Below are 26,918 nucleotides of genomic sequence, written 5' to 3' on the forward strand. Positions count from 1 at the left end.
CTCCTTGAGATTCTCTAAATCAGACATTCCCTGTCCCAGCTCTAGGTATTTTCACTGGCTGTCCCCAATGCCTGGAAATCTCTCCCTCCTCACTGCTATCTTCTGACTTCCCTAATTTCTTTCAAGTCCCAGATGAATTCCAACTTCCAATAGGAAGTTTTGTTGTTTCCCCTTAATACCTTCCCTCTGTTGATTATTTCCAGTCTATACTATATATAATGTTTGCCCATTGTTGTTTGCATGTTGTGTCTCCCATTAAAATCATGAGATACTTGAGAGCAGAGATTGTCTTTTCCTTTCTTTGTACCCCCAATGCTTAGCACGGTGCCTGGCACAGAGTAGACACTTAAGAAATATTTATTGACTGACTTAATGATCGTAGGTAAGTCACTTTAACCTCAATCTTCTTCAGTTTCTTCATCTATAAAATGGATATAATAGCACCTACCTCCCATAGTTGTAATGAGGCTCAAATGAGATAATATTGGTAAAGCACTTTGTAAACCCAAAGCACCATATAAATGTCAGCTATTCTTAGCTATTATTATTATTATATCTAGGCTACATGGATAACATGAAGAGACATCATGAGGTCATAAGACTTGGCTTAGAGTAAGACAGGACCTTAAAGATTATGTCATCCAACTGCCTGATCTTACAGGTAAGAAAACTGAGACCCAGGGGTGTTAACTGAGTTTTTCAAGGTCACGTGAGTACACAGGAGTAGACCCCAACACCCAGAGTCATAGCAGTAGTAAGTAGCATAGCAATCTAAAGTTCCGTAAGTCAAATCAAGCATTTATTAAGTGCCAGGCACTGTGCTAAGCACTGGGAATACAAAGAAATTAAACACTCCCTGCCTTCAAGGAGCTCATATTCTTATGGGATAAGTGAACTTATCCACAGCATTCAGAATTTCTCTATTTGCTGTAACCAATGGTTCCACATATGGATAATGTAGTGCTGGCTGGTGGAGAACCTCTGTTTTCTTGGTGTTGTCGGGCCAAAATTAGCACAAACTGAAGAGAATAGATCCACACTGTGTTGCATTTCAGCCTCAGAGGCTGCACTGAGTGCGCAATCATCTGGGAACAAACAGTTGTACACCACCTCTCCCTCCACTTTAATCTTGTCTTGTAGACTTTTCAAATTAAACAAATTACTGTCAATGTAGCAGCTTCATGCCACTTTCATCCTCACTGAAGGAACGTTGGTGAAAACGTCATCCTAAAAAGCACGGGGGCAGGCACGCAGCCCGGCTTCACTTAGTTGGTGACTGGGAAAGCTCCAGACATCATCTATTATCCAGAACTTGTGTAAATGTGCCATCATGGCACTAGTGAATAATATTGATGAACTTCTCCAGGCAAACAAATTTTACCATGATCTTCCCCAAGTGCTCACAACTAACAGTATCAAAGACCTTGGTCAGATTGATGAATGTTGTATACAGACCTTTTTTTCTGCTCCTGTCATTTCTCCTGGAATTGTCAGGCAGCAAACACCATATTGACTCTTCCTCAACCCTTTATGAAGCTGCAGTGGCTCTTGGGTAAACGATTATCTTCCAGGGAGAAGATTAACCTATTAAGGAAGACTCTGGCAAAAAATCTTGCTGATAATTACTAGGAAAGAGACTCCTATGCCCACTCCATATTGTCACAGGACAATCTATTTCCTTTTCCTTTTATAGAGGTAGACAATGGAGGCGTCCTTGAATTCCTGGGGGATGACCTCCTCTTACCATATAACCCAGTAGATTTGTCAGCTTTTGTATGAGCAGTGAACCCCTACCTTGTAAATCTCAGCTGGATAAAATCATCACCAGGCTCTTTGCCAACACAAGAGGAGCCTAATGGCATTCAAAACCTCTTCTTCACTTGGAAGTTTGGCTACAGAAGGATTGACTTCAACCTGAGATATACAGTCAATGGTTTCAGCATTAGTTGATGATATTCTGTTAAGATGGGGTTCAGCCCATCTCTCCAGGATCGTATGTTAATCACTAATCAATGTGGCTCCATCAGCGCTGAGTAGTTCAGATGCACCATAGGTCTTTGGCCCATAAATAGCCTTCAAGGCATCATAAAAGAATTTTGAATTGTTACTATCAATGTAAAACTAAATTTCATCTGAATTCTTACTGAGCCAAGAATCCTGCATCTCTCTAAGCTTGCACTTTACTTTTGATGGAGTTAAACTCTGCCTTCTTAGAGAGGGATATACTATCCTGCTGGTTAGCCCTGTGGATTTCTCATTTTTCACTTAGCAGCTTCACTTAGCTTGTCAGCATACTTTCCAGGGATGTATACATAGATGATGAGGTTGACACATGCATTGCCAGAGCTAGCTCAGTGTTTGAGAGGCTCCGAAAAAAAAGTGTAGGAGAAAAGAGGTATTAGACTGCCTACGAAACTGAAGATCTACAGAGCCACTGTGCTGCCCTCATTGTTCTATGCCTGCAAAACCTGGACAGCCTACCAGCACCATGTCAGGAAACTGAATCACTTCCATTTGAATAGTCCTAGGGAGATTCTGAAGATCACCTGGCAAGATAAGGTACCAGATACTGAGATCTTTTCTCAAGCTGAACTGCCAAGCATTCCAACTCTACTTCAAAGAGCACAACTCCAGTAGACTGGCCAGGTTGTTCAAATGCCAAACATGCATTTGCCTAAAAGACTATTTTACAGAGAACTCACACAAGGCAAGCACTCACATAAAGGTCAGAAGAAGTGATACAAGCACATTCTCAAGGTCTCTCTGAAGATTTTTGTGTGTGTGTGTGAAGCAATTGGGGTTAACTGACTTGCCCAGAGTCACACAGCTAGTGTCAAGTGTCTGAGGCTGGGTTTGAACTCAGGTCCTCCTGACTGCAAAGCCAGAGCTCTATCCACTGTGCCACCTAGCTGCCCCCATCTGAAGATCTTTAGAATCAATTGTGAGACATGAGAAATACTGTCACAGGACCACCCAGCATGATGTGCCTGCAACAAAGGAGGGACTGTGCTCTATGAGCAATGCAGAATTGCAGTAGCTCAAAGGAAACGTGAGATGTGCAAATTTAGAGACATCTCCACTCCAAATGTTCATATGGACTATTTGTGCCTGACTTGTGGTAGAGCCTTCTAAGCTCATATTCATCTGATCAGCCATAGTCTGACACACTGTATCTTGACCCTGATATAGTGATGTTATTTTGATTTACTCCAAGTATGAAAGACAACAACCATTTTAATGGGAAATATTATTGTTGTTCATTTATTTCAGTCATGTCTGACTCTCTGTGACCCCATTTTGGGGGTTTTCTTAGCAAAGTTACTGAAGTGGTTTGCTGCCATTTCCTTCTCCAGCTCATTTTATAGATGAGGAAACTGAGGCAAACAGGGTTAAGTGACTTGCCCAGGATCACACAGCTAGTAAGTGTCAGATTTGAACTCATGAAGATGAGTCTTCTGATTATAAGACCAGTGCTTTATCCACTGTACCACCTAGCTGGCCCATCTAATGGGGAAACTATTATGTATTATATAGTAATATATTATTTTATTATAATAATATTTATTAAATCCTAGCATTTTCAACAAATCATTAATTACCTAGAAACTACGTCTCTTGAACTTTTTATGTGTAACAGCCAGCTCGCACAGATTCATAGGAAGAGAACTTAGTCAGGAAATAGCTAATGATAAAGTTTGACCAAAATGTAGCAGGCAGGAAGGAAAGTGGGAAATAAAGCTGAAAAGACAGGATGGAGCCATATTGTGGAGGAATATACGTGGCAGTTTATTTGAATTTTCTGTCAGCAATGGGTAGCCTCTGAGGATTTTTAATCACAGGCATGCCATGGTCAGATTTATGCAATAGGAAGATTTCTTTTTTTCTTATTTTTTTTCCCAGCTATGCAAAGGGTGGATTGGAGAGGGAAGAAACTAAAGACCTGAAGACAAAGAGAACAACTAGTAGGCCATTATCATAGGTCAGATGAAAGGAAATGAAATTCTGATCTTTTTGGGGTGGCGATATGAATCGAGAGCAGAGGATGAATGAGAGAGGTAGAATCAGTAATACTTGGCAACTAACTGGTTGTTTGGGAGTGGCAAGGTAACATAGACTTTAATGTACTTGTGGTCTTTTTCTTAAGCATGTAGTTAAAAGATGAAGCTAGCAAAAGAAATGATGCTTTCAGATAATTTTTCTTAAAATCTTTGAACTCTCACTGAGGATATCTTCATTAGTAATACCATTTAAGAGGAGAACGAAGATGTATATTGTCTTTTCTTGAACACTGAAACCATTTCCTATTTTCATTCTTTTGTTGTGGTTTTAATATGTACCTGGTTTAAAGATGAAAAGTGATTATTGGATATGATATCAATTTAATAATGTAAGAACAAGGAATGCTGGTTTCTGGGCATCTCATTTCGGAGCAAGTTATTTCCAATCTCTATCTTTTGTCTGAAACTGCAGATTTCTTAAAGTTTTTTAGTTATGTATTTTATTTAAGTTTTATATCCAATCTACTTCCAGAAAGGATTTAAGGGGGCTTACAAAATTAAATACAATGTGAGGCAAGACAATTAAAAACAAAACCAAATACGAAGCAAAGACAATTAAAGGAAAAACCAAAGCAAAAATCAATTTAGAGGAGCTGAGGATTCCATGTCACTGTGGACCTGAGTACTGAGGCATAATTTAATACCATTGTGTATTGAATTTAATTGTATGTTTCCTGGGAACCAAGGTGAAAAGAAAAACATGTTGAATTATGTAGTTCTCGTTGTTAATAAAAGCCAGCATATGTTTGTTTGCAAAGAAATAACTATTTCCTAGAACTGCATTCAAGGCAACAGGGAAGCACATGGTCAGTGTCAGCAGACCGCAAAATATTGATGAGAAATAGCACAGAAGTCGAACAAAAGCTGTCAGAGAATCAATAAATCAATCAACATGAATTTATTGGGCAGTCTGGAAAGACAGATGAACCAGCCCCGTAATAAGAGCAAGAGATAATCAATGGACAGTCCACACATTCCATTGTATCCACACAGTTTCAAGACAACACAAGAAAAGTCCCCCAGCAGGATTATGGGGTCATAAATCTAGAGTCAGAAAGGAATGTGACAAACATCTAACCCAACTCTCTTTGTTTATAGATGAGGAAACTTAGATACGAGAAGTTAAGTGGCTTGGCCAAGGTAACACATGTCGTAATTGACAGAGCTGGAATTCAAAGTAATTCCAGCAGTTCTTTTCACAATACCATATTAGATCACCTATGGTGGATTTGTTGTCATTATGGTTCGGTAGTTTTTCAATCATGTCCAACTCTTTGTGACCCCATTCGGAATTTTCTTGGCAGAGGCTAGAGTAGTTTGCCATTTCCTTATCCAGCTAATTTTACAGATGAGAAAACTGAGGCAAACAGTGTCACACAGCTAATAAGTGAAGCCAGATTTGAACTTCACTAATAGTTTTCCGGACTTCAGGCCCAGTACTCTATTCACTGTGCCACCTTGCTACCCTTATGGTGGATTTCCAGGAGGACGAGAACCGGTCAAACAGGATAAGTAGGCATGAATATGATGCAGACTCCATCATTGGCGGGTATATTCTCATCAATGAGATCACAGTACCATTGGAATACTCAAGTATTGAATTCAGTAGGAATTTATTACATGGTCACTTATGCAAAATATACTCGTTTAGCTAAAGAAACAAAAATGTCATTCAAATGGACTTTTTGATACTCCATCAGAGCTTGGGGGCCTAATGTTGAATTTTAACTTGACAAAGACACTCATGTGGCATCTGAGATAATATGGTCCAGGTATCCTGACTTCTGATGATCTACCTTCAAACAGCAATATGTTACTGTGGCTGTTGTTTAGTCCTCTCAGTCATGTCTGATTCTTTTGTGACCCAATTAGGGGTTTTCTTGGCAAAGATACTGGATTGGTTTGTCATTTCCTTCTCCAGCTAATTTTACAGATGAAGAAACAGAGGCAAACAGGGTTAAGTGACTTGCTCAGGGTCACACAGCTAGTAAGTTTCTAAGGCCAGATTTGAACTCAAGAAAATGGGTCTTCCTGACTTTAGGCCCATCACTTTATCTACTGCACCACCAAGCTGCATACAAGCATATAGCTTAGGGAACAGTAACCATGTTCATTAGACTCTGGCCCTCAAAAATAAGACATTTAAAATGAACCTTTTGCAAAAGATAGACTTCATAAGGGACCTACTGTTGGAGCCCCTTCTTAGCTCATGCCCTAGGTCCGATTTTAATGTGTTAGTGTGCAGAGAGAAGAATAGGACATGGAGTCAAAAAACTATGTTCAAGCTTTGACTCAGACTCCTACAAATCATATGACCTTGCATATGTCATTTAACCTGGCTTGGTCTCAATTTCGTCATTTGTAAAAATGGAACTAATATTTATACAATCTACCAACTAGGGTCAATAGTGAATAGAAAACTAATTGTAATAGATCTGGAAAATATATGCTTCTGGCTTTTATCCTATGAGGATATACAACATAGGCTGAGTCAGGGACTGCCACCACTGTACTTCCTAAGGAGAAGATAAACATTTTCTGAACACTAAAAATGAGCAAGTCTTACTTCTTTTTAATTTGTCTTTTGAGCTTATTTTACATTTTCCTAACAAAAGTCTATTTACCATCTGAGTTCCAGGTAGCTAGGTAGAGCAGCAAATAGATAGCTGGACAATGCGACAGGAAGACCTGAATTTGAATTCCACTTAGAAGTTGATTAGCTGTGTGATTCCACGCAAGTCAATCAACCTTTCTATGCCTCAGTTTATCTCTAAAATGAAGGGGTTGGACTTAATGACTTCTAAAGTCTCCTACGATATGTCCAGAATTGGTATACCAAAGAGATAATATAAGCAGAGTCCTTTCCAACCACAGTTTTACATAAATATGACTTGTCACTGTTAAATACCTCAGAGAAATGTTAGTTTATAAGAATAAGATTCACTTTCCATACACCCTAGATATCTTAGGATATAATGCCATCTACCCTGCTATTACCTTCCTTCCCCATCTAGAAGAGCACCGTTCAGACCATAAATAAGACTTCTTCCCTACATTTAGAGTCCTTCCTTGGCCAGTTAGGAAGTACAAAGCTGCTTACCTGACTATGTTGGTCCCAACCATGTTTCATATCCATCTACTCCAGACATATTAAAATATTGTGCCACCCATTCTGTTGCTATATGTACCCTCCTATTGACCTCTCAGCCTATCACCCACGATCTGGGGCGGGGTGAAAACATTTAAGTACCTAATGCGAGTCAAGAACTCACTGAGTACTGCCTTCTAGGAGCTTACTTTCTAATAGAGAAAGACAACATTCAGGGAAGAGTAATAAAAGCCAAAGCAATGCCACTATTGCTTCTACAAAGATCATGACCATTGACTGCCCTATGGCTTTACTCGTCGTTACTATGACTCCCTAGAAAAACTGCCTTCCCTAGATACCACTTGTCATATGTGTCTTCTCTTACTAGAACATAATATTAAGGGCAGGAAGTGTCTTATTTTTGTCCTCATATACCTAGCACCTAGTACAGTGTCTGATAATGTCACAGGAAGTGGTTAGTAATTTCTTGTTTTTTCATTATTGTTCCACTAGCTCTGTCCTTCTTCTGTTCTGTTCAGAATAGAAAGCAAAGAGCCCTTTTATTTTCACTCTTGTCATCTGTGTTACATGTATATTTGGAGTTACTGGGTTTTTTCCTTGGTTCTTGGTTTCCCTGTCATATGTGTGATACACTGAAAGTAGAGATTTCATCTGAAATAGAAAATTTCTAGTTCTTCTGTTCTCCCTTTCGTACAAGGTTCCCCATGGCTCTTTCCATGGTATTGTCAGGTGATTGTTTTGCTATCATTTAATATTCACTGAACTTTTCACAGGGTGATAAACATCCTTACAGAGTGAGATCTAGCCCTCTATTCCCTTAGAAACTCTTCTCCCTCCTGTCCCAAAGTAATTTGCCTTGTATTGAATTTTAAATCCTCTCCTTGGTACGTATAAGCCTGAATACTCTCAAGAATACCATTAGTGTCCTAAATAATTTCACAAATGCAGACTATTGTTGCCCTTGATATTTTGTCTCTTCTTATGGTTATCACAAGAACATGTTTTCTTCCTCTAGTGTGCCCTTCAGTGAACACTACAGCATTATCTTCTTAGTCCCTTAGGTCATATTCAGTGGGTTTGTTGGGGGAAAGGAGGAACATGGGATTGGGGAGGGGAAGCCTTTCAAAGGGCTGCATCTCTGTTCTCAAAACTGCTTTTAGATGACATTTATCTTGTTTGCATATCAGCATTACATGCCCCAATATTCCAGAGTCTGACCTTGACTGTAAGGTAGTAATTTCATTCTTTTCCCCAAAACAAAGTAACATGAATGATAAGAAAAGGGAAGATATTTTGTGTTTATCTAACTCCATAGATTTCTACAGATCAAGGTTCACAGCCTGAATTCCATACTGTTCTTCCATTTTTAACAAAGGATTACTTAGAGAATGTTATTCTTTCTCTTTAACACGTTTTCCATTATAAGTGTATGGTAGTAAATAGAAGTCTGGCTTGGAGTCAAGAAGGCTTAGGTCCAAATCCTACCTCTCACCCTCACTGATCCTTGGCAAGGTGCTTAATGTCTTTGTGTCTCAGGCAACGTCTAAGAAATAGCAACCAGCCTATGAGTTAGTAGATATCTGCTTTAGTGCAGAAAGTTCCTGTACCAGCAGTTTCTCATGCTGATGAAATGACAGGTCTTTTGCATATTCATAAATGTTTTCCACTAGGTTATTAGGAAACCAAGATAGACTTAGAACATAGCATTTATCATGTTTTTTCCTTTCTATATGTTACTTAACATGTAACCATATTAATATATAAACATATAAACAATTAAACCCATCTCATTCCCTGAAGACTTACCAAGTAGCTAGCCCAAAACAATACTCAGAATCTATAATACCCCTTAGCTTAAAATATCAACATTTTTAGGTGAAATAAAATTTTATTTTTATTAAGTTTTTTTCCAATTACATGTAAAAATTATTTTTAACATTCACTTTTTTTTTTAAATTTTGAATTCCAAATTCTCCCCCTTTCTTTCCACCCTCCTCACTGAGAAGGCAGACAATTTGATATAGGTTATACATGTGTACTCATGCAAATCTTATTTCTATATTAGTCATTTTAAAGAAAGCAGACAAAAAATAAACAAAAAAATAAAGTAAACGGGAGTATGCTCTGTTCTGCATTCTGAACCCATCAGTTCTTTCTCTGGAGGTGGATAGCATTTTTCATCATAATTCTTTTGAGATTGTCTTGGAGCTTTGTATTTCTGAGAATACTTAAGTCATTTACAATATTGCTCTTACTGCATACAATGTTCTTCTCCTTCTGCTCACTTCACTTTGCATCAGTTCATGTAAATTTTTCCAGGTATTTCTGAAAGGATCCTATTCATCATTTCTTATAGCACAATAGTATTCCATTACAATCCTGTACCACAACTTGTTTAGCCATTCCCCAATGGATGGGCATCCCCTCAATTTCCAATTCTTTGCCACCACATATTTTTGAACATATGGATCCTTTACCTTTTTTTCATATTTCTTTGGTAACAGACCTAGTAGTGTTGTTACTGTCAAAGGGTATGCACAATTATATAATTTTTTGGGCATAATTACAAAGTGCTTTCCAGAAAAGTTAAATCAGTTCACAACTCCACCAACAATGCATTAGTGTCCCAATTTTCCTAAATCCCTCCAACATTTGTCATTTTCCTTTTCTGTCATATTAGCCAATCAGTTAGGTGTGAGGTGGTACCTCAAAGTTGTCTTAATTTGCATTTCCAAAATCAATAGTGCTTTAGAATATTTTTATGATTTCTTCATTTGAAAACTGCCTTTTTGTATCCCATAACCATTTATCAATTGGTGAATGACTCATATTCTTATAAATTTAACTGAGTTCTCTATGTTTGAGAAATAAGGTCTTTATCAGACACTTGCAGCAAAGAATTTTCCCAGTTTTCTGCTTTCCTTTTAATCTTGGATGCATTGGTTTTATTTATGCAAAAACTTTTTAATTTAATATAATCAGAACTATCCATTTTACATCCTGTGATGCTCTCTCTCTTGTTTGGTCATAAATTCTTCCCTTATCTGTAGATCTGACAGATAAACTATTCCATGCTCCCCTCATTTGCTTATGGTATCATCCTTTATGTTAAATCATGTACCCATTTTAATCTTATCTTGGTATATGGTGTGAGATGTTGGTCTATACCTAGTTTCTGCCAAACTGCCTTCCAGTTATCCCAGCAGTTTTAGCTAGAATCTTTGCATTTATCAAACACTAGATTACTATGGTCATTACCTACTGTGTATTATGTACCCAATCTATTCCACTGATCCACCGCTCTATCTCTTAGCCAGGACCAGATTATTCTGATGATTATTGCTTGACAGTCTGAGATGTAGTATGACTAGGCCACCTTCCTTCACATTTTTAAAAAATTAATTGCCTTGATATTCTTGATCTTTGTTCTTTCAGATAAATTTTGTTATTGTTTTTTTCTACCTCTATAAAGTAATTTTTGGTAGTTTGATTAGTATGGCATCATATAAATAAATTATTTTAGGTAGAAATATTGGCTCAGCCTACCCATGAGCAATTAATATTTTTCCAATTGTTCAGGTCTGAATTTGTGTAAAAAGTATTGTGTGACTGTGTTCCTGGGTTTGTCTTGGCAGGCAGACTCCCAAGTAGTTTATGTTGTCTACAGTTATTTTAAATGGAATTTCTCTTTTTGCCTTTTGCTCTTGGACTTTGTTGACAATATATAGAAATGCTGATAGCGTATGTGGGTTTATTTTCTATCCTGTAAATTCACTGAAGTTGTTAATTATTTCAACTAGTTTTTTAGTTGATTCTCTAGGATTCTCTAAGCATACCATCATCTGCAAAGTTTTGTGTCCTCGTTGTCCATTCTAAGTCCCTCAATTTCTTTTTCTTCTCTGTTACTAAGGCTAGCATTTCTAGTACAATATTGAATAATAGTGGTGATAATGGGCATCCTTGCTTCACCTCTGATCTTATTGGAAAGACTTCTAGCTTATCTCCCTTACAGATAATGCTTGCTGATGATTTTAGATATATACCATTATCATTTTAAGGAAAGTTCCATTTATTCCTACATCTTCTAGTGTTTTTAATAGGAATAAGTATTGTGTTTTGTCAAAAGCTTTTTTATCTGTTGAGATAATAATATGATTTTTGTTGGTTTTGTTATTCATATGGTCAATTATGCTGATAGTTTTCCTAAACTTGAACCAGCCCTATGTTCCTGGTATAAATCTCACCTGGTCATAGTATATTATCTTTGTGACATATTGCTATAATCTCCTAGCTGGTGTTTTATTTAAAAGTTTTGCATCAATATGCATTAAAGAAATTGGTCTACAGTTTTCTTTCTCTGTTTTCACTCTCCTTGGTTTAGGTATCAGCATCATATTCATGTCATAAAAAGAATTTGTTAGGACTCTTTCTTTGCCTATTTTTCCAAATAGTTTATATAGTGTTGGAATTAATTGTTCTTTACATGTTTAATAGAATTAAATTGTGAATCCTGGGGATTTTTTCTTAGGGAGTTCATTGCTGGCTTATTCAATTTCTTTTTCTAAGATGGGATTGTTTAAGTACTCAATTCCCTCTTGTATTAACCTGGGCAATTTATGTTTTTGTAAATATTCATCCATTTTACTTAGATTGTCAGGTTCATTTGCATATAATTTGACAAACAGGTCCTAATAATTGCTTTAATTTCCTCTTCATTGATGGAGAATTCACCCTTTTCATTTTTGATGCTGGTAAGTTGGTTTTTCTTCTTTCTGTTTTTTTTTTAATCAAATTAACCAATTGTTTGTTTATTTTGTTCTTTTTTCCTACAAAACTGACTCCTAGTTTTATTTATTAGTTCAATGGTTTTCTTACTTTCAATCTTATTAATCTATCCTCTGGTTTTCAGGAATTTTAATCTGATGTTTAACTGGGGATTTTTAATTTATTCTTTTTCTAATTTTTTTAGTTGCATGCCTTATTCATTGAACTATTCTTTCTTTATGTTATTGATGTAAGCACTTAAAGATATAAATTTTCCCCTAAATATTGCTTTGGCTGCATCCCAAATTTTTTTGGCATATTGATTCATTGTTGTTATTCTCTCTAATGAAATTATTGATTGTTTAAACAATTAATTGATTATTAATTGAATACACAATCAATAATTTCATTAAAGAGAATGACAATATGATTTGTTCTTTGACCCACTCATTCTTTAGGATTAGATTATTTAGTTTCCAATTAATTTTTAATTTATCTTTCCATAGTCCTTTATTGAATTTCATTTTTATTGCATTATGATCTAAAAAGGATACACTTAATTTTTCTGCACTTGTATGCTTTAATAAATGGTCAATTTTTGTAACAGTGCCTCTGAGAAAAAGGTATGTTCCTTACTATTCCTATTCAATTTTCTCCATTGGTCTATTATACCTACTTTTCTAAAATTCCATTCATCTTTTTAACTTCTTTCTTGGTTTTTTTTTTGTTAGCTTTATCTAGTTCTGAGAGAAGAAAGTTGAGATCCCCAACTAGTATAGTTTTACTGTCTATTTCCTCCTGTCACTCATTTCACTTTTCCTCTAAGATTTGGTTTAGTATTGATATTACTTCATTGTCGATGGTATCTTTTAGCAAGATATAGATTCCTTGTTTATCTCTTTTAATTAGATCTATTTTTGCTTTTGTTTTGTCTGAAATCATGATTGCTACCCTTACTTTTTTTTTTACTTCAACTGAAGCATAACAGATTTGACTCTAGCCCCTTAACTTTATTCTACATGTCTCTTACAAGTGTGTTGTAAACATATTGTAAAATTCTGGTTTTTAATCCACTCTGCTCTCCATTTCCATTTTATGAGTGAGTTCATCCCATTCACATTCACAGTTATGATTACTGTGCATTTCCCTCCATCCTATGTTTCTCCTGTTTATCCTTCTCTCTCTCTCTCTCTCTCTCTCTCTCTCTCTCTCTCTCTCTCTCTCTCTCTCTCTCTCTCTCTCTCTCTCTCTCTCTCCTTTTACCCTGGCCCTCCTTAAAAGTGTTTTGCTTCTGACCACTGCTTCCCCCAATCCTCCTTCCTTTCTATCAGCACAACATCTTCTCTTATCGCCCTCCCCTCCTACTTCTCTGTAGGGTAAGATAAATTTCTGTACCCAACTGAATGTGCATGTTATTTCCTCTTTTAGCCAGTTCTAATGAGAGTGAGGTTCAAGTATTGCCTGCCACCACTACACCATCTTCTCCTCTATAAAAGCTCTTTTGTTCCTCTTTTATGTGAGATAATTTACCCCATCCTACCTCTCCTTTCTCCCTTCTCCCAGTGCATTCCTCTTTCTCACCCCATAATTTTTTATATAATCCCATCATAATTAACTCACATCTGTGCCCTCTGTCTTTTCATATCTATCTATATATGTATGTATGTATGTATATGTATATATATGTATATATGTGTGTATGTATATATTTTATGTGTGTGTGTGTGTGTGTGTGTGTGTGTGTGTGTGTGTATATTCCTTCTTACTGTGCACTCTACTCTCACTCCAGTGAGACCTTTCCTATTGTCCCTCTAAGTTGTCTTGGGCTAGAAAATTGTTTTACCCTACTCTTTTGTTGGTTCTGTCAATCCAGAATTTGTTTTGAGTTGTTATTTTAAAGTTGTTTGGAGAGAAATTTGAGAGAGCTCAGGCCTTTACTCCACCATCTTGGCTCTATCCCTAAAATAAAATTTTGAAACAAATTGATAAAGTAAGGTGAGTGCAGTTCCTTGTCACTGCCACACTGAGGCATGTAATGAATGTTTTACAGTGACCTTTAAGCCACTAGAACTTAAGATTTCAACATAAGAAACCACCCATGACTGAAACTTGCAAACAGGTGTACTTTAATTCCTAGTCATCTCTTCTTCCACATGGACACATACAGTATATGTATTGAGTACTAAAAAGTGTCTTCTACTTCAGAAGGGAAATGTTTCTAAGGTTCTTTATTATACCAAAGAATAAAAGCAAACAAAAACCTATAGTCCTTTATTTTCATTTAGCCAGAATCCACACATAAATATCATCTTTGAAAGATGAAGCATATTTTTAATTAAAGATATGCAAACAAGGCACTCACACCAGTGCCCTTAGCTATGCATTCCAGTTTCACTACCACCCACCCTCATTAGAATTTGCTTCCTTTCTCTAACCTAAATCAGCTGGAAGAAACCTTAGAGATTATCCTTCATGCTATAGCTTTTTAGTTCATTTTTCCTATTTTGTTTTTATAGAAAGAAAGAACAGCTAGAATACTTACAAACTTATAAAAATAAGTGTAGTATATAATATGGTTATGTTTACACCATACATTGGACATAGGGTGGATTTATCTCAGTCCTGGTAAAAATGGAATATCTGATACAGTGAATTGATGCATACCCTCATTAACTAATCCTCTAGAAATAAAGTTTATTTATGGCAAGTTTAATATTTTTATCATAATGTGTGAAGGCCCAACAGCAGGCCAAAACTAAATATTAACAGGAAAGGAATAAGCATTTATATAGGATCTACTATGCTAAGCCCTTTTTACATTTTATCCTCACAACCCCTAGAAAGTAGATGCTATTATTATCTCCATTTTACAGAATGGATTTGAACTTGGGTCTTCCTGACTCTAAGCCCAATTCTATACATACTGAACTACTACATACCTCTAGGGAGGAAGTTTCTGCATGACCCTGTGCTCTAGGTAAGTGCTGGTAGAGCTTGTGAATGCTAGACAGGAACCATCCCTGAGAGAGGTGGGAACCATCCAACTAGAATGGAAAAGGACTTCAAAGCTGCAGGCTACCTACACTGCTTCCTTCTTTCCACTTCCATGGGAAAGTTAGGAAGCCACATTCTGACTGTCTGGTTGAAAAGAAGTGACAAAGGTGGCCAATTAGAGCAGTGCTGTCCTGCTCTATCCCCATTAGAATATTTTCCCTTTTCAAGACTCCATAGAGGGTTGATGTTCAATCACTGACAAACAAATACCAAGGTTTATACAATTGCCCATTGCTATATTACTTGAAATTATATGCTATTATGAAAATCAAATAGGAGACCAGAGGAACCCAGACTGACTTGAAGGATTAAGTGTATAAAAACCTGTAAAATTTGAGGTTGTCAACCAATAGCTTCAAAGCCACATAGGGTTCTTCAAGTATATAAATGAAGCTCTTGGTCCAAATTAATAAAAGTACCTGTGTGTTGACTCACCTTATTAATGCCAAAATGAATTTAGTATTTCAAATAATGACTCACCAATTTTACAGAGAAATAGTCTACCCCATGCAAGAAAGATTGATTAGATATATTCACATAAATGATGTGATATGTAATACACATTTACTTACATATTATTCTTATTACTTAACTTAAAACACCATTATTTAGATCTTTATTGCATTAATTTGTACAAATTAAACCAAGCATAACAAATGCACAAATAAATACAAATGAAGTTGCTATGAAATATCTGTGGCATCAAATGACATATCACACACATATTAATGCTGTTCTTCTGAGTTATGTTCTAAGAATCTTCAAAGGATCTGTGTGACTCATCAGCGTGGGAATTCCCTCCACCAGTGAAGATCACAATCCCTCTCTACCTTCTCAACCTGTTCATTTCTTACCCATTGTCATTAACAAATCTTCTAAAGAAGACTATTCAACATACTGTAGGCTTTCCTTTGGATCATTAATAATACATAGATAGAAGTCCAACACTTGTGTAATTCACTTATTATCTCTAGCCTTCACTAGATAACCTCCTCACCTATTTTTCCAGTCTTTCTTAATGATGTATTTTCACTCATTTCTTGGGCACAAGCTATTATGCTGCAGCCTACTTCTATCCAGTATGCATCTTTCAATTGCCCAATATATCAGTGGCAATTTCAATTCTTCTGAGATCTTTGTCACAGAATCACAGAATTGTAAGGGATCTCAGAGGTCATCTCATCCAACCTATACCCGAATAGAAATCTCCCTTGATGATATCTCTGACAAGGGATTCATTTGGAAGCACAAAACGTCTTGAAACTCAAGAGAAATCCTGAAATAAAGTAGGAGGAAGGAGAAGTAATACTTCTAACTATCAAAGTATACTATAAAGTATTAGTTACAAAAACTATTTAGTGCTGGCTAAAAAAATAGAAGAGTATGTCCATGGAACATACTAGAGAAACAAGAAATAGAAACAATACAACTCAATAGCCTAGTATTTGATAAATCTAAGAACATAAACTGCTTTATAGGAAGACTCTCTATTTAAAAAGAGCTTCTGGAGCAGCTAGGTGGTACAGTGGATAGACTGCCAGGCTTACAGTCAGGAAAGCTCCTCTTCCTGAGTTCAAATCTGGCCTCAGACACTTACTAGCTATGTGACCCTGGGCAAGTTACTTAACCCTGTTTGTCTCAGTTTCCTCATCTGTAAAATGAACTGGAGAAGGAAATGGCCAACCATGCCAGTATCTTTGCCAAGAAAACCCCAAATGGAATCACAAAGAGTCAGACACAACTGAAAATGACTGGACAACAACAAAGCTGAAAAACTTGGCAAGCAGTTTGGCAATATGTGTGTATATACACATGCATACATGTGTGTGTATGCATGTGTTTGGACCTGTACCTTATATCATGTACTAATAATAAATTCCTAAAGAACACATGACCTAGATTTAAAAGATCAATTTTTTTTAATCAGAGGAAAATTAAAGGAGATGACTCTCACAACCATGGCTAAGGAGAAGAATTCTTCACTAAATAAGGGTTGGAAGTGATCCCAAAAGATAAAGATGATTACATAACATTGAAAAGCTTTTATACAAACAAAATAAATATATCTAGGATAAAAAGGGAATTGTCAATTGGGGGAAAATGTCAATTGGGGAAAAAACCTTTGCATCGAGTATGCCTGATATGGGTCTGATATCCAAAGTATTCAGTGAATTAACACAAAAATACAACACCAAGAGTCATTCCCCACTGGATAAGTGGTCAAAGGATATGAACACATTTCAAGTAAAGATTTGTAGCTATTAACAGACACATGAAAGATTTCTCCAAATTACTAATAGGCTTTGCCTAAAACTCAGCAAATTTTCCAAGAAGACAAAAATGGAAATAGGCAATGTTGGAGGGGCAGGTACACACTAATATATTTTTGATGGAGCTATAAATTGATCCAACTATTGTTGGAAACAATTTGAAATTCATTTAATAAAATGTCCATACTTTCTGATTGAAAGATCTCACTGTCAGGGTATTCCCCAGAGAGGTTGAGAGCAAAAACAACAACAAAAGTTCCATATATACCAAAATATTGCTAGCTATTGTATTATTGTATATTACATTGTAGTAGCTAAATTTAAAAAAAACGAAAACATGGTCCATACCCATAGATTAGAGAATTTCCTATATGCCAGCAAGCTTCATCAGACAACCACAGGCACTCCAGATCCAGACCCTCTTGTAACTCAGATCTCTGATGTTCTCTGAGGCACTTTCTTATCCTTGAATTGGTAATTGATTGTATTTGTACCAAGGGTGGGAGTAGAAAAACAGGAACCATAGACTGTCCAGCACAAGCTTAATATATGCTGAATATTTCCTAGCCCTTAATGGCTTCTAGACACAAATTGAGATGCTTCTCAGCCTTCAGGAATGTTATGGGTTCAGGATTACAGCAGAAAGTAGACTTCATTTTTGTGACCCTAAAATAAGCTCTGCTATTACCATCTCCTTCAAGAAACAAGAAATAAGCAAAGCATAACCAGGTAGAGAAAACATGGGAAGGCCAAACCAACAGCATTTTTTTTCTCTCCCTCAGATGTTTGATAAGTCTGGTGTCCTAGCTGTCAAATGTTTGCTTATTGGATTGTCTGACTACTTAAGAAAAGAGGACCTGAGTTTGCGCATTTCACTCCATAACCACAGTCTCTCTGTCTAGGACTAGGCCACAGAACTCTTTTTGTTTGAATTGGTTCTTTCTTAGTGTGTTGGAGTCAGAATGCTAGGAAGAAGGTGTATTTTTCATTTTACCTCTTATTTATTTCTGTAAATGGCTTCCTCTCCTCCTCTCCCACTTCATCATCCTGTCTCTCTCTCTCTCCCTCTCTTTCTCCTTCTCCCTCCATTCCTCAATAATTATAGAGCACAGAATTCTCCATTGAGAAATAAATTAGAGGTATAAACTAAGTGTGAATAAAACCTAGCTATCTCTTTTGAATCAAACAAATGCATTTTAAATAAGTGTATTAAAAATCTTTCCTCAGTTTAGGAGTCCTTTAACACTATTGCTTGAAGTGAAATGAGGCCATACAGAAATTCTATTCAGATTGGCAGAAAAAACTCACCCAGCCTTGTCAGTTTAGTATAAAATAGCACTCCAATTCAGAACCCAGGGATTCGAGCGTCTGACTGTGGAGAGGACAGAGAGCCATTCCAGCCAAAGACTCTGAGAGGGAAACAGGGAAGAGAGTTGAAGAGAGAAAAAAAGTATTGGCGAGCTAGGAAAGAATCAGAACCTCAAGAACTAAACTGAAAAGAATTGTTAGCACAGGGACAACAGGCAAAAGGAAAGAGGGGGGAAGAAAGAACTGAGCTGCAGCTGAGAAGGGAGAGACTGAGAAGGGCTATCAAGGCAACTCATCATAGACAACTCAGGCCAAAGCCACCAGCTGTACCCACTCTCAATGACTGAAGAAAGTTCCAAGAAAAGTTCTGATCTTTCCTCAGCTTCCCTTCCTAGTGCTTGTCTTATTAATAGACATATACTCTGCTGCTTCTTCACCTGAATGTTTGCAATAACCTGAATTTTGCTTCAACCACAAAGAGGCCAGTTATTAGATAGTTAGCAATAAATAGAAATGTAAATTAAAGCAAAGAGCCAAACCTCAGCCTAAATGTTAGACATTTCCTAATTGGGAGCATGGAGCAACTGGGACTATATTTCTAACTTTTCATTTAACATAAATCCCCTAAAGCAGCAGATGAAGGAAACCTGTGGATCTGAGGGTACATTATGTTGCCGTTAGGAATCAAAGCAGCTAATCATTATAACAGGTAATTATAACATTATAACAGCTAATCATTATAACAGTTGATTACATTTTCAGAGACAAAGGATTAGATATATTGACAGATATATCTGATGTGGTCACCTCTACCCTCCTCAGTGACACCTGACCCACTGATATTGTGGTTGTATTTCTTTTGAATGTGTTAGACTTTTCCTCATTTAATTTCTTATAATATCTTTTTTTAGTTGTCATCTAGACATTTCTTTTGTGCTGAATTGTAAAAGAAATTCATTCTTTTTCTTTTAGGCTCTTCAGACATATCGGAGTGATCCTGCCATGAGGAAAATGTTAAATCACCTCTATTTCTACATCATGCCTGTTTTTAATGTTGATGGATACCATTTTAGCTGGACCAATGTAAGCCATTTTGTCTTTCCCTGGACATTGGATAAATCATAGGGCATAGAATATTAGAGCTGGAAGGACCTTTAGGAATTTAGTCCAAATCCCTGAGAGAGAAGGCCAAGAAAGGCAAAGCAACTTGTCCAGAGTCACACAGATAGTGTGAGAGAGCCAAGACTAGAACCTCCATTTCTTGATTATTACTCCAATGTTCTCTCCATTCACTGTCCCACTGCCTCCTTTCTTAGATGCTCAAAAAGAAAATCATGCATAATTAATTGAAATTAATTATGAAATTAATTGATCTACTGTTGTACATGTGACTAAACTGTAGATTTTCTTTTTCTTCATCTATTTTCTTAATTGAGGTTAGGATCGATTTTGGAGGAAAACAAGGTCAAGAAACTCGAGGTTCCGTTGCCGTGGAGTGGATGCTAATCGTAATTGGAAGGTGAACTGGTGTGGTAAGTTAGGAAATAATTGGAAATTGGATCACAAGGTGCCCATAGGTTTCGCACTTCAGAGTGACGAGCCCATTAGCAATCCAGCAGGAGCCTCTGCTGCTTTTCCAGTGTATGCAGGACTGACATAGAAAAGCACAGACATGGGGCCTCTGTCATGATTCTCAAAGGAAATAAAGACAGATACAAACGTGTGTTATGTATTTTAGGACCAAGAATTTAAGTCAGCCAAATTCTGAAAACTGATCATTTAAACATAGATGTAAAAGGTGGGAGGAATGATGTTATATGTGTCATTGAAATAGCTAGAGCAGGAACTAATTTGTGATTTAAATCTGACCGAGTAATTTTATCATCCTTACCCCAACCATGTTTATACTGCCATGCTGATGAAAACTGCCAAACCTCTCTTTCTGGTTATAATCAACTAGTCAGTCAGGGCATATTTATTAACAATTTTATTTTTTGTTTCCATTTCTAATGCAACCCTTACTCCAAAGGAAATAGCTTTCTGGCTTCCCATTATGCTTTGATGGGCCCATGGTCTAAATCACATGGAGACCCTTTCTACCACTGCAGATCACAACCAGTCCAACTTTTATAAAAAGATTTTAAAAAATAACTTTTAAGGGAGATAGAAAATGTGTGGAAAGAACAATCAGATATGCATGTCTTAAAGTTAGGAAAATCAAATACATAAAAAAGTAAAGAAAAACTTATGAGTAGTATGATATTTGAGGCCAGAAGGGAAGCAAGGAGACCCTGTCAAAACATGTCCACTTTTGCTTTTCAGAACTATTTATACTTTCAGAACTATTCCTGACCACATATAAGCTGCTTATTCCAAAAGCCAACGCAATTTTAGGTGAGGAAAAAATACAAATTAGTTAATAGGTGAAAGAGACAATCTAGGAAATAGCCTTCTCGCTTCTTCCATCAGTGCAGATCTCAACCTCTCCATGCCTTCCCACTCTTTGGCAGTTTCATGACATCTTTCCAAAGTCATTAACGAAACTCTACTGCATGTGCCAAAGACTGTCCTTTGTTGGGGGGGGGGTTATTTTGTTTGTTTGTTTGTTTTAATATCATATGGATACAAATGTAGCCCTTGAACTGTCCATATGTTATCCTTTACTCTGATTACAAGACTGACCTACCACCTCCTCTGGTCTTAAATGTCACTGTTTTATATGGCACTATGAAGCATTACATAAATGTAAGTTATTACTCTTAATAATCCATGTCCTTGAGAACTTCAGAGAACTAAAGCAGAAACTGTGGCTATCTTAATGTCTTATTTTTTATGGTACATTCAGGAAACATGTCCTCGATGTATTATTTATTACTAATATAATAACTCCCATTTACATAACAGTTTTCATTTTACAAAGAACTTTTCTCACAACCCTTTGAGACAGGTAGTACAGGTTTTATCATCTCCAGTTTGCAAATGAAAACACTGATGATCATCAGTTCAATTCAACTGGCCCAACATTTATTAGGTGCCTACACTGTGCAAGGCACTGTGGTGGCTGCTGGAAATATAAAGTCAAAAATAAAATCCCAGCCCCTGGAAGCTCACATTTCATGGAGGAAATTGCCTATAATTCCTTATCTGATAATTGTCAGAGCAAGGACTTGGAGTCAAGTCCAGTGCTCTTCTGCTGATACCATTCTGCCGTTCATAATATTATTCTCCTGTGCTATTGCTATATTCAGGGTTTTTTCCAGACATTTTAACTTCCTGATTCTAATAAAACCTTGAGAGTGGCAAAGAATCTCGCAAACATTGGATTTTCAAAATTATACGTGGCCTGGTGACCTGAGAAGATTGTTGTCCAGTCATTTTTCAGTTGTGAATGATTCTTCATGATCCCATTTGGAGTTTTCTTGGCAGATACTGAAGCAGTTAGTCATTTCCTTCTCCAGCTCATTTTACAGATGAGGAAACTGAGACAAGTAGGGTCAAGTGACTTGCCCAGGGTCACACAGCTAGTAAGTGTCTAGGCCAGATTTGAACTCATGAAGATGAGTCTTCCTGACTCCAGGCCTAGCAACTCTATCTACTGCACCACCTATCTGTCTCAAGAGGATGGTGTTACCCAACTGAAATAAATCAGAAAGACTAGCTTCAGTCTGAACCTGAATCCTCTTATGGAAAACAGATTTGATTCCATAACGTTCATACCATAATGTTCCACACACTAATTTGAAAATACCACCTTCCTTTGTCAGGTTTGAAGAAGTTTTTAGAAGGCTGTGTCCTCTGTTTTTCCATAAGATACATAAAGGATTGATATGTTCCAAAGTCAACCTCCTTTCACCCTCTGTGCTTTCATCTTCCCTTCTAAAATGTAAAGGGACCTCCATTTCTACCTTAAAGAGTTATTATGAGGAGAATGACATTATAAGCACAAAATGGGAATTACCCAAAGTTTTTCTACTCAGGGCAAAACCTCCTCACTAGGTTAGTTTTCATTAAATATGGGGTGACTCAGAAGCTCAGACTCAGACCCAATAAGTCTAGCCTGGAGAATAAAATGAACTAGACTCAGGCAGACAGTCAATCTAGTACTGGGTTTTGCTCCCAGGTGACTATAACTGGTTTCTCAAGTCCTGCTCCCTCAACTGTTTCACTGTCCCTTTCATACGGGCAAGTCAGGGCAGGATGTTTCCCTCATCAAGGCAGGGAATAAACTACTTTGATATTGAAGTATTTGGCCCAGGCAGTTGGAAAGGGCAACTGCCTGGCTTTGCTAACAAGGCATCATTTGCTCTCTTCTCCCCATTATGTTCAACTTAGTCCTTTTTTTTAAGTCCCCATACTTTTCTGCATTAATCATCACTGTCCTTCCTCTCAAGTACAATGAATCTTGGAGTGCAAATCAGGCAATTTCAGCTAAAACAGAATATGTGACAGGAGCACAAGCATCATTATCTCAGTTTTACAGATGGGGAAATTGAAGCTTATAGAGTGCAAGTAACTTGGCTAAAGTAACCTGGCTAATAAAGAACAGAGCCAGAACTCAAACCCAGATGCCTTGACCCCAAATCCAGTGTTCTTTCCATTACCCTGCCTGCCCCAAATCTGTCAGAACAAAATTATCTTCTGTCTCCAGCAGGTGGGAACCAAGAGCTTAAAGACTGCATTACCAATCCCCACCCATTCCCCATTGCACCAGTTAACAGCAAGTACTAGCCAAGTAACTCTAGCAGTCCAGCTAATAATGTGTGTGTAAAGTTAGACTCTTGTTTGTAAACTCTCCCTATCCTGTTGCATTGAAGTCTCTAGCTTCCATCTGGTTTTCCTTCTCTACTGAGCTTATCTGTCTTGGTGATATATTTTTCCACTTTGGGTTAACAGAGGGAATAATCTATAGGCTATAGTCTCAGCAGATAATTCCCTCAATTCCTTCTTTCAGTTTTTGATTCATTTAGATTTTCCCAGCAGAGTCACTGTTCAAGACCTAGAGTGAATTACCTTAAATTTCAGATAATTAGCAAATTGTACACCTATTCATAGCAGTTGTTACAATGAAAGATATAAGAACATATTATTTGCTTTGCATACTAACTGATCCTGAATATGCTGGCAAAAACAATTTCCAAACCATGCACAAAGACAATGGATAACACTATTGTAGAGCCCAAATCAAACCAAGCAACAAAGAGGAACAATTTTTGCTCTTAATCCAGAAAAGTGATGCAACATTTTCCAAAACTAGTGTGAGGGATGGTGAGGATTAATAATCAATTGTTGAAATTGATTAATTTAGGCTTTCTCTTTTCCTTTTTTCATTACACTTCTACTGTAAAATGGATTTCTCAAAGCCAGGTAAAGCTGGAGAAGAAAGGTAGGACCCAAGTGATTCAATTCCTAAATTGAGTATTTCAATCCTTGAATATTTTGACAGCTAGCTGCATTTTTATTACTCCTCTGTTAATCACTCTCTCCTCCTTGATATTCTCATCTCTCTAGGTTTTAAAAAAACTCCAATGGTTTCCTATAGTCTTTAGAACCAAATACAAAATGCTCTGTTTGGCATTCCAAGCCCTTCATAACCTCCTACCTTTCCAGTCTTCTTGTACCTTACTCCTCAAAAGGTACTCTTCGATCCAGAGACAGTGGCCTCTTGACTGTTCCACAAACAAGACACTCCCTTTCCAGGCATTTTTTCTGGCTATCCCCCATGACTGCTCTCCCTCCTCTCTGACTACTAACCTCCCTGGCTTCTTTTAAGTCCCAACCAAAAGCCCACCTCCTACAAGAAGCCTTCCCCAACACCTCTTAATTCCAGTGCTTTCCCTCTGTTAATTATTTTCTATTTGCATATGTTTGTTTGCATGTTGTCTCCCCCACTAGATTGTAAGGTCCTTGAGGTCAGGACTGTCTTTTGTCCCTCATCCCCAGCATTTAGCAGGCATCTAACAAATGTTTATTAATTGATTGATACTCTAGACTAAGTTATGTACTACAAGAAACAAAAGCCCTTTCAGTGCACTTAGCTATTAAGTGATAAAAATAATAGTTTACATGTATTAGTTCAGATTTTTATAGTTTATACTTTCATCACAACAACCTTTTGATATAGGTGGCAAAAGTATTATTATTCCAAATTTATAGAAGAAAACACTGAAGTTCAGAAAAGTTAAGTAAATTGCCCGGAGTCACATAGCTATTAATAGTAGGACCATGATTAAAACCAAGGACAACCTCTTTCTATTATATTATGTTGCAAAGTATTTCAATGGCTCATGATATCATCAATGTGAATACTCCCTTCCATCAGTGAAGACTGCAACTAATACATATCTTTTTGTTCCTGTCCTTCCATAAATCCTTCATAAAGATTCTACCCAATGAACTAGGAATCAATAGGCCATCCATCCATTATTCCTTACTCTATGTGACTGCCATCCCTTTTCCAACTCAACTCCAAACCATCTTCCATTCATCCACTAAAGCGCTTTTTTCATAAAGCACAGGTCCAATCATGTCATGTTCCTACTCAACTCCAGGGGCTTCCTATTGCCTCCAGGAGCAAATACAAATGCTTTGTTTGGCATTCAAAGCCTTTCATAACCTAGCCCTCTCCTAACTTTCCAATGTTCTTACACCTTACTCCTTGCTAAGTACTCTTCAATCCGATGACACTGGCATTCTGGTTATTCCACAAACAAGACCTTCCATCTCTTGACTCTCGGTTTTTTCTCTGGCTTTCTCCCACCCTTGAAACACTCTCCCTCCTCTGCTTTGCCTACTGTTGCTTCCTTTAAGTCCCAACCAAAATCACACATTCTACAGAAAGCCTCCCCAAGCCGCTCGGGTACCTTCCCTCTACTGGTCATTTCCTATTTATCCTGTATATAGCTTGCTTTGTATATATGTGTTTGCATGTTGTCTCTCTCATAAGATTGTAAGCTCCTTAATGACAGGGATTGTCTTTTGCCTCTTTTTGTATCCCCAGCACAGTGCCTAGTACATACTTATTAGGTACTTAATAAATATTGATTGATTGATTGATTGATTTCCTCAGTGATATATTGTATACCACAGGTGTCCAACTCACAGCCAACAGCTGAGTGAAAATCTATCAAAATATAACTGGGACATGCTTAACAAACAAACAAAAATACAATGTGACATACATACTGTTAATTTATGGTTTTCTAAGTCAATATGCATCCACAGGGATCCCTTTCTACTTGAGTTTGACATCACTGTTTTATACCACATCCTGTGTAAGTCATTATTGACAGTATGCTGAAGCCTGCCTCTAAAACAAATTTCTTCTTTGAGAGCTTTGTCTAGTTAATAGCTTTTCCTGTCTGCACCTATATATTTTTTTCTATTTACTCAGAAATTACATTGAGGCCTGATGTGTTAGAGTTCTAATGTGGTGATTCCAAGGATGAAAATAGCTTTTATATATAGAACTATATGCAGATCTGTTCCCTTTTTTAGTCTATTTGTTGCCTTTTTCCAATATCATTTGTAAATGGTTTTGGAATTACCTCAGGTTGGTCTCATGTCAAGTTCTCCACAGATATATTTTCCCTTCCTTTGCTTTACGTTGTTTCACAAAGACAAATTGGTCACAATTTTCCGTAATCCATCTCTATAAGGTTTTCTAAACCGGCGTTTCCCTTGACTCTATAAAAATAGAAAATGAATGTTGTTATGCTGTTACTGTTGTTGTTATTCAGTCATTTTTCAGTCATGTTTGACTCTTTGTGACCCCATTTGAGGTTTTCTTGGCAAAGATACTGGAGTGGTTTGCCATTTCTTTCTTCTGTTCATTTTACAGATGAGGAAACTGAGACAAACAGGTTAAGTGGTTTGCCCAGGGTCACACAGTTAGTAATGTTCTGAGGCCAGATTTGAACTCAGGAGGATGAGAAAGGCCTGGCACTCTATTCACTGTACCACCTAGCTGCTCTATGTAGTAACATAAAAATGTCCTAAAAGAATTCATTTACTCACCCTGAAAGTATCAAATGTTCTTTGCTGCCAGCCATTCTCTCCCTTCCAATCCAGAATAAAGGTATGTTTCAAGACAGAATTAAAGCTAGGTATTCACTGCAGATCTTCTTGAACAAGTTTTAGTTTCGCCATGCCCTCTCTATGGAAGAGCTGGAAGGGTACCATTTGTTTCCACTGACAACCACACATTCATAGGAACAGTCTAGAGGCAAGTGTTGTGGATAAATTAGCCATTCAACAAGCATTTTGTAAAGCACCTGCTAAGTACACTGTGCTGGGCACTGGTAGTAGAAAGCAAAACAGCAAAATGGAAACAGTCACTGGGCTCAGAGACAGTGTGTG

At 37.1% G+C, this 26,918-nt stretch overlaps 1 protein-coding gene across 1 annotated transcript in view; it reads left to right on the top strand.

Moving 5' to 3' along the window:
- The window catches only part of CPA6 (carboxypeptidase A6), a 109,141-nt gene that overhangs the window by 45,296 nt on the left and 36,927 nt on the right, over positions 1-26,918 (top strand). The window contains exons 5-6 of the mRNA XM_021002092.2: positions 19,536-19,646; positions 20,005-20,095. Coding sequence (XP_020857751.2) covers positions 19,536-19,646; positions 20,005-20,095 — 202 coding nt within the window. The remainder of the gene's footprint in view (positions 1-19,535; positions 19,647-20,004; positions 20,096-26,918) is intronic.

This window comes from Phascolarctos cinereus, unplaced genomic scaffold (genome assembly GCF_003287225.1).
Source record: "Phascolarctos cinereus isolate Bilbo 61053 unplaced genomic scaffold, phaCin_HiC Scaffold_4;HRSCAF=312, whole genome shotgun sequence".
NCBI classification, from domain to species: domain Eukaryota; kingdom Metazoa; phylum Chordata; class Mammalia; order Diprotodontia; family Phascolarctidae; genus Phascolarctos; species Phascolarctos cinereus.